General features: G+C 38.5%; 1 protein-coding gene across 1 annotated transcript in view; it reads right to left on the bottom strand.

The window, feature by feature from the left end:
• RNF217 (ring finger protein 217) overlaps positions 1-12,409 on the bottom strand; it is a 142,476-nt gene that overhangs the window by 35,699 nt on the left and 94,368 nt on the right. The window contains exon 3 of the mRNA XM_055433840.2: positions 4,762-4,926. Within this exon, the coding sequence (XP_055289815.1) occupies positions 4,762-4,926 (165 nt within the window). The remainder of the gene's footprint in view (positions 1-4,761; positions 4,927-12,409) is intronic.

Genomic DNA, 12,409 nt, shown 5'->3' on the forward strand with positions numbered 1-12,409 from the left:
AAGCTCAACATTCAGAAAACTAAGATCATGGCATCTGGTCCCATCACTTCATGGCAAATAGATGGGGAAACAGTGGAAACAGTGGCTGACTTTATTTTGGGGGGCTCCAACATCACTGCAGATGGTGACTGCAGCCATGAAATTAAAAGACGCTTACTCCTTGGAAGGAAAGTTATGACCAACATAGACAGCAAATTAAAAAGCAGAGATATTACTTTGCCATCAAAGGTCCATCTAGTCAAGAATATGGTTTTTCCATTAGTCATGTATAGATGTGAGAGTTGGACCATAATGAGAGCTGAGTGCCAAAGAATTGATGCTTTGTGGTGTTGAAGAAGACTCTTGAGAGTCCCTTGGACTGCAAGGAGATGCAACCAGTCCATCCTTAAGATCAGTCCTTAGTGTTCACTGGAAGGACTGATGTTGAAGCTGAAACTCCAATACTTTGGCCACCTGATGTGAAGAGCTGACTTATTTGAAAAGACCCTGATGCTAAGAAAGATTGAAGGCAGGAGGAGAAGGGGATGACAGAGGATGAGATGGTTGGATGGCATCGCCAACTCAATGGACATGAGTTTGGGTAAACTCTAGGAGTTGGTGATGGACAGGGAGGCTTGGTGTACTGCAGTCCATGGGGTCACAAAGAGTCAGACATGACTGAGTGACTGAACTGAACTGAACTGAAATAAATGACTTAATTACCCTTAATTCATAAATCACATTACTTATATATTAGTCTATGAAGTGTATAACTTCCTAATGAATTCTCTTTATTTAGTGCTTTGTAAAATGTCCTAAATAGAGATACGTGTATATTTATGTAAGAGAAAAATTCAAGTGGTTAGCTGTCTGTCATCTTGTTGGCTATGAATGTATTTGTTCCTCATTATATAAGTGTTTACATAAATATTTATCTTATCTGACATTAAGGAAGAAGGTAATTTGCAGCAGGGATGTTTAAATTTTCCAATTTAAAAAAAGCTAACCATTCTGAGAAATAATAACCCAAACTTTCTTTAGTAAACCAAGTATTCAAAGTTTAACTTTTATGTGAGGAAGAAAATGAAAATGCAACAGTCACATCTTAGAGATTGCAGGGGCAAATACAGATGTGTAAGCAACTCCAGAAATCTGATGTTAGAATCCTTCTGTTCCTTTGTTAGGTTTTATTTATTTATAATCATGAACTATTTCCAACATTTAAAAATTAAACATAATGGTGTAATAGACATACATGAATTTATCACCCATTTTTAATAACATTAATATATTACAATATTAAAGAAATATTTTTGAAGAGATAATACTTACTTTAAATATGCATTTTTAATAAAATTGTTTCTTTAGTTTAACTTCCTGCTGGCTTCAAACTGGCTTGCCCCAAAGTATTGGGTAAAAGATACTGAAAATGTGTCCAGCTCTCTTTTAAAGAGCATTTTTTAAAAAATATACTCAATTCAAAATATAAGAACAAAGTATTTTGAAAGTATTAAATAAGCATTTAAAAATGCTTGAAATGCTAAATAATAAAAAATGATCAGACAGCAAAAGTTTTTCAAGCTTTTCTGGTGATAAATTTTTTCAATCCTTTTAGAAAACAAATTAGCAATATGTACCAAATATTGAATATATTGATATCCTTTAACCTAGTGATTCTATCTTAAGAAAAGGTCCAAAATATGGAAAAATATATATTCCAGATTAATATCATTCAGTTCAGTTCAGTTGCTCAGTCATGTCCGACTCTTTCTGACCCTATGAATCACAGCACGCCAGGCCTCCCTGTCCATCACCAACTCCCGGAGTTCACTCAAACTCATGTCCATCAAGTCGGTGATGCCATCCAGCCATCTCATTCTCTTAACAAATTATAATATAGGGATATATTTTTAAAGAATCCTAAACCCAAACAAAACCAGCTTTGGTGTCTAATAGGTGGAGGATATTTAAGCAAATATTACATAATTAATAAATGTTGGGCTTCCCTGGTGGCTCAGATGATAAAGAATCCGCCTGCAATGCAGAAGACCTGGGTTCGATCCCTGGGTCGGGAAGATCCCCTGGAGAAGGGAATGGGAACCCACTTCAGTATTCTTGCCTAGAGAATTCCATGGACAGAGGAGGCTGACAGGCTACAGTCCATCAGTTGCAAAGAATCGGACATGACTGAACAACTAACACTTTCACTTTCTTTCACTTAATACATGCTATAAAAACTACTTAATAACTTAAGAATGGTTTGAAAAGTTAAACGGAAAAAACAAGGGATATCAAATTATCCCCATATTATGATTTTTTTAAGTTACTTAAATAGGGGAAAGATAAAGAGCAACAAGACACTGATATGTTAATAGTATACTAGAGTGGTGAATTATGTTCTCTATTTTCTAAATTTCTATCATATGTTACATGACCTTTATGAAAAAAATCACTTAAAAATCAAAATAATTATTAAAATTATGGATCAATCTAATATACCCATGCAGGATACATAAATACACTTTGGTCCCAACAAAATTTTAAACACATTTGATTATCATTAATAAAAACATATTCATATGAAAATATATGATAATTGTTTTGTTCACCTGGAAGCACTATATGAAAATTTTTTTCATCAGCTCCTAGCATCTTCCTTTTTCACTTATAATCTTAAAAGAGTATTTAGGAAAATAAAGCATTGGCCCATTAAAAAAAAGTATTAATTCACTGAGCAATATCTCCCTGTGGATTTCTACTCTTAGAGAGGTTTCATGGGCAAAAACAAAATTTTATGGCCCAACATCAAAAACAAAATCAGAATTAAGAAAATACAAAATTTTAAAGTCACATGCTTAAAAAATCCCTAAAACTATCTCTATTCAAAGCAAATCATAAAATATGATGTAACCTGACACAAATTTCATGGACCCTGAATCTCACCAGAAAGTGGGTTCTCTGCTCCACATGGAATGAATATAAACTCATTCCATGGTTCTTTGGCCCCTTTCCCTTCTAATCAAAAGGTAATTTTTAAAACCTCAAATTTTTAGCTATTATTTCAAAAGAAAACCAGCATATATGCTTTCTCTTCACTGTTTATATTTGTTAAAACTGTGGGGAACCGACAGTGCATTCAGTAAGTTCCTTACAGCTGGGTGCTTTTTCTTTCAATAAATCAGAGTCCATTTAATGTTAGAGTGAAGGATTACAGTAACAAATGCATGTTTTTATGTACTACCTCAACTCATTCAGAACATCCCTAACATGTAATGTTGCAGTATTCTTCACTGAGAACACATTCTGTGAGCCAGGCCAACTGGCAACCGTTTCACAGCTTTTCAGAGAAATATAAAGTATTATGAACAAAGTGTCAAGTAGAATGACTTAAACAGGCTCCCGAATTCCTACTGGCCTTTATTTAGTTTGAAACGGAGCAGTAGCTCTGAATAAACTGAAAAGGCAGGAGGAAGGGGAAAAGGCCTCATTCTCCCACTGTTCTTCAACGGGTGAAAAATAAGTGTACAGAGCAATCGATGCAGCAATCTGAAACAGTCTTAAAACCAAAGGGATAACTGTAGATGGATTTGCCTTTTACAGACAAACAAAGGAAGCTTAACGCAGACATCCATAGATATCACTTTTAACAGGGCCAGGCCATGCAAACTATTTCAAAGTTTTCTTCCAGTTGCTAAGAACACAACATGTTATTTTAGGCAATGCTTTACTGACTATTAATATACGTATAAACTAGGATGTGACGTTGGTGTAGTCAATCTGTGCATATATATATACATTTTCATCTATGTTTCATCTATATTTTCATCTATAAGCTTCAGAATATACTTATACTACCTCAAGTTGGGTTCACATGATTAATTTTTAACATTTTTCTGATAATTCAAATTTCCTTTACCTTTGTGCTAAGTTCTCCTGAAAGAAATGGTAAAATTATTTTGAAAGAAAATTTGGCCCAGTTTAGACATGATTTTCAAAAATAAATTTGGCAAAAAATGAAAACCACACATGGTGGAGTATACATATACATATATACACATATAACTTTCTGCAGTGAGCTTTAGAAAGATAAAAAGTTCAATAGATCCCTACCCGGTCAGCATCAAATCCAAAGTTTTCTGGTTGGATTTACGTGCTGATTTCTCTATATGAGAAATTCCTTTCCCTGGCTGTCTGCATGGTTGACTTTCAACATCAAGGTCTCTGCTCAAATGCCTGCTAACTCTTGATTATTTGCATGATTATCAAGAGAAAATTGAAAAATGGGATCCATAAAGACCTGAAGCTTTTAGCTTCTCCCTCACCAGATTTACTAAAAGAGGCAATGGCCAGTTTAATGCAATCCTAAAATGATAAGCAATGGCAGAGAGAAACAAACAAAGGCTTACAAGGATTCAGAGCCTACCTCATTGAGAAGTGATTATAGTATAGCTTGCTAATGTAAACTAGAAATGATACTTTATATATGTTTCATATTAGTTTTTTCCTATATATAAATTTCCATTTTTAAATGGAAAATAAGGATTTTGAAGCTTAAGACCCATAGTTACATGTAGACTCCTTAAATTTTGAAATATAATGTGAATAAAAATATACACTATTTCTATATAAAATCTTCATTTTAGCTATATAATTACTCTTCTAAAATGAAACAGCAAGGATTCTCTTTATCCATGCCTGCATTAGGAAAGTCACACATAGAATCACTTCAACATTGTAAATACTATTGTTCAGTGACCCCCTTCCTCCTAACGGTGGGCTCACCTTGCACTTTGGACACTTCTGGGCATTCCTCTGCCCATGCTCAATTTCGCTGGCCCAGTGACGCAACAGTTTGTCTCCTTTTCTGTACTCCTTGCAGTTAACACCTTCATGCCAAGGAGAGTGGCACTTAAAACACCAGACGAATTGGCAAGTAGGGCACTGGATCTGTGTAAGGAAAAGTAATGTTAAGTACTAGTGGATATATTTAAAGTATCTAAGAAGATAAGAATGGTGATGCTTGGAGAAATTAGCTGAAAGGCTATAATTGGTCCAAATTTAAAATACCTCCCCCTGGATAAAACCAAAACTACAGTAAGATATGACTATTCTTATACTAAAGGAGGAAAGAACGGCTTTGGCCTGGGTAATCTGGCTGTCTGTAGACCACAGTAGAATTAAACACTTGGGATGTTTTGGAAATCAATTTGGCCTTAAGAAAAGCCCTCAAATTGAAGCACAGTGATAAAACCTGAAGGTCAAAATGCCCCGAATCCCAACTCAGGCTACCACCCTGGAACTTGCCTGTCCCTTGAACCAGTTTCCCAGGCACTTCCATTGCTCTTGGCTTCATTCACTTTTATAAAATCAAAGCCCCCCCCCGCACAAGATGTTTCATCAAATAAAAAACACACCAGCAAATGAACCACTACACCAGCATTTGCTATGATAATGGCTATCCCTGGTTTGCTATTCATATAAGGGAGATTAATAATAAAAATAATACAAAGGATCTTACTAGAAAACGATATGTATGGTGGTCTTGTGGCCTGTACCTAGGAAACTATCAGAAGATGTCTTTGTATGGTCACTATGCAGAGGTGTATAGAATGTATGTCTATGTTTTAAAAATATCTGTCTTCCTCTTGACAAGAAAGACATTTTATCTGACTTCCTGCATTTTGAATAACAATGGAGTAGCCCACTCTCAAACCATATTTCTGGTCCTCACTCTAGATATACATGGGCATAACTTTTCTATCACTGTTTGATTAAAGTGATTAATAAAATGTGTCACTATAAACAACGATAACTGACTATTCTCCTCTGTGCTCCTGCTTCTTACTTCACTGGGCATGAGTTAATCTACTGACTATACTTTGAAGACGAGTTAGCAAATCTTTTGGTAAACTGTACACAATATCACTACTTTCTTTTTTTGAAAACAGTGGTTCCAATCTATAGGGTAACTGAATGGCAATTACAGTCAACTCTTCTGTTATAACTCTAAGCACTGCAGTATTCACCTATGTCAAGAACAGATAATGTTCTTCCTGTGCAAATATGAGTAACAAAAATACTTTTGCTTTTAACTTGAAGGCAAAAGAACAGCATTTTATCATCAATTTTTTAAAATCTTCATGTATATTTATTAAAATGCTGTTATACGATAATGTTTATACTGTTGCATTACATGCATTATTTTTTTTTTTAATCAACAAACTAATGCTCCAAAGTCCCTATGAACATCATAAGTTTACAGAGGAGGAAACTAATGCTCACAGAGATTAAATAACTTGCCCAGAGAAACATAGCAAGTAAAATTGTGACTCCAAGGCCAGCATTCTTTCCATTATGTTAAAACACTTCCTCATACTAAACAGCATTCTTACTTTGATGATTGAAAAGTAAAACGCCAAAGTCAAAGAAAGTCATGTGGTTAATCTAATCAGTAAATTAGAATTCTATAACACTAAAAACATAAGGTTAACTTTGAAAATCTCTTTCAAGATTTTACTCAGATAAATTAGGTAATCTCTTGTGTTTTTTAAAAAGATGATGTTTTTAGTCATTTAAAATAATCATTTTTGCCTTTTCTGATCTTTAAAGTTAAATTAATTTATTCTTAAAGTAAGAAGAATGAGTCAAAGTAGGTAAACTCCAGGTAATAAAACAATGTAAAATGATCACTGAAAACAATGAAAAACACATGTAAATATCATATGGGGCCTATATGAATATAATTTTTTAATATAATGAATGAAATAGGGAAGTAAAAAAGACTTTATCTCTTGCTTCTGCCACTATGACAGAGGGCTTGAATATTTAATTCAGTTCTCTTCTATTAGACATCATACACAATTCTAAATTATTGAACTCTACCATTGTTAAATTAAAAAAAAACTCATTGGTTTTTAATGCCAGTCTTAGATTATATTTATGAAATGAATAGCCAAAGAATAACTGTAACATGTGCCTTGAAACTGGGATTACCTCAAAGGATGTCAGACACTATAATGGCTCAAGGGTCTTTGTGACTGATGCTGACCTATCTTATCTACAGATCTCTAATGAAGACATTTAGAAATATATAGTTCTCCTAAGGTACCAGAATGATAAGGAATCAGGTATTTGGTGTCCATCCCAGGATTCTGGCTTCCAACATCTCATAATAAGCAACCAAGTTTCACTGCAGAACCTACTGCCAGTATTCACCAAAAACACAGACTTGGCAGCAAACTGTGAAAGGAGTTTTGCACCAAGTTCTCAAGTGAAGATAACTTAAATTCAGACGCCTGCTTACTATCTCTCACCGAAAACACGAAAATAACATTGCCTTACTTTGGATTCCCTCATAGCTCAGTTGGTAAAGAATATGCCTGCAATGCAGGAGCTGCTGCTAAGTCACTTCAGTCGTGTCTGACTCTGTGTGACCCCATAGACGGAAGGCCACCAGGCTCCCCAGTTCCTGGGATTCTCCAGGCAAGAACACTGGAGTGGGTTGCCATTTCCTTCTCCAATGTGTGAAAGTGGAAAGTGAAAACTGAAAGTGAAGTCGCTCAGTCGTGTCCGACCCTTAGCGACCCCACGGACTGCAGCCTACCAGGCTCCTCCATCCATGGGATTTTCTAGGCAATAGTACTGGAGTGGCTTGCCATTGCCTTCTCCGCAATGCAGGAGACCCAGGTTCAATCCCTGGGTTGGGAAGATCCCCAAGAGAAGGGAAAGGCTACTCACACTCCAGTTTTCTGACCTGGAGAATTCCATGGACTAGAGTCCATGGGGTCACAAAGAGTAGGACACGACTGAGCAACTTTCACTTCACTTACTTTGGATTAAAATAATACAAGGACTAACAGGCAATCCCAACCATCTTGTTACTCAAAGACTGCACCTAAATTGTTTAAAGACAGACTTTTTCGTTTGACGATGACTTATTCACTCCAACCTTCAGTTCAGTTCAGTCGCTCAGTCGTGTCCGACTATTTGTGACCCCAGAATCACAGCACGCCAGGCCTCCCTGTCCATCACCAACTCCCAGAGTTCATTCAAACTCATGGCCATCGAGTCGGTGATGCCATCCAGCCATCTCATTCTCTGTCGTCCCCTTCTCCTCCCACCCCGAATCCTTCCTAACATCAGACTCTTTTCCAGTGAGTCAACTCCACGCATGAGGTGGCCAAAGTATTGGAGTTTCAGCTTTAGCATCAGTCCTTCCAATGAACACCCTGGATTGATCACCTTTAGAATGGACTGGTTGGATCTCCTTGCAGTCCAAGGGACTCTCAGTCTTCTCCAGTACCACAGTTCAAAAGCATCAATTCTTCGGTGATCAGCTTTCTTCACAGTTCAACTCTCACATCCATACATGACCACGGGAAAAACCATAGCCTTGACTAGACGGACCTTGGTTGGCAAAGTATTGTCTCTGCTTTTTAATATACTATTTAGGTTGGTCATAACTTTCCTTCCAAGGAGTAAGCGTCTTTTAATTTCATGGCTGCAATCAGCATCTGCAGTGATTTTGGAGCCCCCAAAAATAAAGTCTGACAGTTTCCACTGTTTCCCCATCTATTTCCCATGTAGTGATGGGACCAGATGCCATGATCTTCGTTTTCTGAATGTTGAGCTTCAAGCCAAACTTTTCACTCTCCTCTTTCACTTTCATCAAGAGGCTCTTTAGTTCCTCTTCACTTTCTGCCATAAGGGTGGTGTCATCTGCATATCTAAGGTTATTGATATTTCTCCCAGCAATCTTGATTCCAGCTTGTGCTTCTTCCAGCCCTGTGTTCCTCATGATGTACTCTGCATATAAGTTAAATAAGCAGGGTGACAATATACAACCTTGACCTACTCCTTTTCCTATTTGGAACCAGTCTGTTGTTCCATGTCCAGTTCTAACTGTTGCTTCCTGACCTGCATACAGGTTTCTCAAGAGGCGGGTCAGGTGGTCTGGGATTCCCATCTCTTTCAGAATGTTCCACAGTTTATTGTGATCCACACAGTCAAAGGCTTTAGCATAGTCAATGAAGCAGAAATAGATGTTTTTCTGGAACTCTCTTTCTTCCTCCATGATCCAGCGGATGTTGGCAATTTGATCTCTGGTGCCTCTGCCTTTTCTAAAACCTGCTTGAACATCTGGAAGTTCACAGTTCACATATTGCTGAAGCCTGGCTTGGAGAATCTTGAGCATTACTTTACTAGCGTGTGAGATGAGTGCAATTGTGGGGTAGTTTGAGCATTCTTTGGCATTGCCTTTTCTTGGGATTGGAATGAAGACTGACCTTTTCCAGTCCTGTGGCCACTGCTGAGTTTTCCAAATTTGCTGGCATATTGAGTGCAGCACTTTCACAGTATCATTTTTCAGGATTTGAAATAGCTCAACTGGAATTCTATCACCTCCACTAGCTTTGTTCGTAGTGATGCTCTCTAAGGCCCACTTGACTTCACATTCCAAGATGTCTGGCTCCAGGTGAGTGATCACGCCATCGTGATTATCTTCGTTGTGAAGCTCTTTTTTGTACAGTTCTTCTGTGTATTCTTGCCACCTCTTCTTAATATCTTCTGCTTCTATTAGGTCCATACCATTTCTGTCCTTTATCGAGCCCATCTTTGCATGAAATGTTCCCTTGATATCTCTAATTTTCTTGAAAAGATCTCTTGTTTTTTCTATTCTGTTGTTTTCCTCTATTTCTTTGCATTGATCGCTGAGGAAGGCTTTCTTATCTCTCCTTGCTCTTCTTTGGAACTCTGCATTCAGATGCTTATATCTTTCCTTTTCTCCTTTGCTTTTCGCTTCTCTTCTTTTCATAGCTATTTGTAAGGCATCCTCAGACAGCCATTTTGCTTTTTGCATTTTTTTTCCATGGGGATGGTCTTGGTAAGAGACGCTGGCTCCAGTGGCGCAGACCCCGGCTTGGCACAACCGACCTTGTGCAGAGGCATGGCGGAGAGGAGCTACCCCACGTCCAAGGTAAGGTACAGCGGCTGCACTTTGCTGGAGCAGCTGTGAAGAGATACTCCACGACCAAGGTAAGAGAAACCCAAATAAGACAGTAGGTATTGCGATGGGGCATTTGAGGACAGACACACTGAAATCATAATCCCATTAAACTAGCTGATCTGATCATATGGAGCACAGCCCTGTCTAACTCAATGAAACGAAGCCATGCCGTGTGGGGCCACCCAAGACAGACAGGTTATGGTGGAGAGGTCTGACAGAATGTGGTCCACTGGAGAAGGGAATGGCAAGCCACTTCAGTATACTTGCCTTGAGAACCCCATGAACAGTATGGAAAGGCAAAATGATAGGATACTGAATGAGGAATTCCCCAGGTCAGTAGGTGCCCAGTATGCTACTGGAGATCAGTGGAGAAATAACTCCGAAACGAATGAAGGGATGGAGCCAAAGCGAAACAAATACCCAGTTGTGGATGTGACTGGTGATAGAAGTAAGGTCTGATGCTGTAAAGAGCAATATTGCACAGGAACCTGGAATGTTAGGTCCATGAATCAAGGCAAATTGGAAGTGGTCAAACAGGGATGGCAAGAGTGAACGTCGACATTCTAGGAATCAGTGAACTAAAATGGACTGGAATGGGTGAACTGAACTCAGATGACCATTATATCTACTACTGTGGGCAGGAATCCCTTAGAAGAAATGGAGTAGCCATCATGGTCAACAAAAGAGTCCGAAATGCAGTACTTGGATGCAATCTTAAAAACGACAGAATGATTTCTGTTCATTTCCAAGGCAAACCATTCAATATTACAGTAATCCAAGTCTATGCCCCAACCAGTAATGCTGAAGAAGCCGAAGTTGAACGGTTCTATGAAGACCTACAAGACCTTTTAGAACTAACACCCAAAAAAGATGTCCTTTTCGTTATAGGGGACTGGAATGCAAAAGTAGGAAGTTAAGAAACACCTGGAGTAACAGGCAAATTTGGCCTTGGAGCACGGAATGAAGCAGGGCAAAGATTAATAGAGTTTTGCCAGGAGAATGCACTGGTCATAGCAAACACCCTCTTCCAACAACACAAGAGAAGACTCTACACATGGACATCACCAGATGGTCAACACAGAAATCAGATTGATTATATTTTTTGCAGCCAAAGATGGAGAAGCTCTATACAGTTAGCAAAAACAAGACCAGGAGCTGACTGTGGCTCAGATCATGAACTCCTTATTGCCAAATTCAGACTGAAATTGAAGAAAGTATGGAAAACTACTAGACCATTCAGATATGACCTAAATCAAATCCCTTATGATTATACAGTGGAAGTAAGAAATAGATTTAAGGGTCTAGATCTGACAGATAGAGTGCCTGATGAACTCCAACCTTAACCATACTCAAAGTTGGACTCATACGAAACACCTATAGACATTATTAACACTGTATCTTCCTCCATAAGAAATGCCATCCCATAATCACAGACTTCCCACATGGAGTGCCTGCCTTCTGAGTAATTATATTCACACACAGTTTACTGTGCTGTATCCATGCTACTCAAAGTGTAGTCCAGCATCACCTGGAGCTTGTTGCCAACGAAGAATTCGTGCCCCACCCCAGACCTACTAAACCACAGCCTGGGGTTTCACAAGGTCCCCACGTTAAATTTTGAGAAGCACAGCTCTACAGGACGTGACCCCATTGCAGTGGCCACACCTGATCACACCAGGAATGAGTCCCTATGCTAAAAGTAGGGATCTGCTGGCTGGCAAGCAACCTACGAGGCTGCTGGCAGGAGCCTTGTGCAGAGCATGCTCCTTGGTGAACAGAGATTAGCCAAGACAGATTTTTTTTTCTTGAGGAGTGAAATAGGAATAAATACACAAGCATTCTACCTTTGCTATAGCGGCAAAGACAGAAAAGCTGAGTGACCACAGCACAGATCACTGGAGAAGGGAAGAGCAGACATTCACTTCTAGTAACACACTGACGGGCTCTCATGCTCCCAGAGCTAGGGTCCAGTTGTCCATGAGGCCGGCATGGGTGGCAGCTGGGACTGCTTTCTTGCCCTTTCTATTTTCCTGCAGCTTTATACTAAAATACATTGTGATGGAGCTTAAGAGAGAGCATAGCCCTGCTTCTCATAATTGGAAAAAGTCCAATGAACACAATCTATTGAAACCTTTACTAGATCATACGCTAGTTGCTTCAGGATGTCTTCCCTATTTCTCCCAGCCAGTTTCGGTATCTTGTAGAATTTACATTAGACATGTAGCTGTCCAAGCTCCCTAACAGGCTACAAGTTCACAGAGGGCAAAGGCTGGCTTCTCATTCATTTTTTATTTCCTGAGTTAAGTAACAAAGAACTTCTGGCCCATGGTAGGCACTTGAGTAAGTTCTTTGTAAAATGAATGATTTTGCACAGAGCAAGTATTGCACATTGGCTAACATCACATGAATTCCAAGGAAAACCAACAT

Source organism: Moschus berezovskii, chromosome 10 (genome assembly GCF_049115385.1).
Source record: "Moschus berezovskii isolate FMDL1 chromosome 10, NW_MosBer_1.0, whole genome shotgun sequence".
Taxonomy (NCBI): Eukaryota; Metazoa; Chordata; class Mammalia; order Artiodactyla; family Moschidae; genus Moschus; species Moschus berezovskii.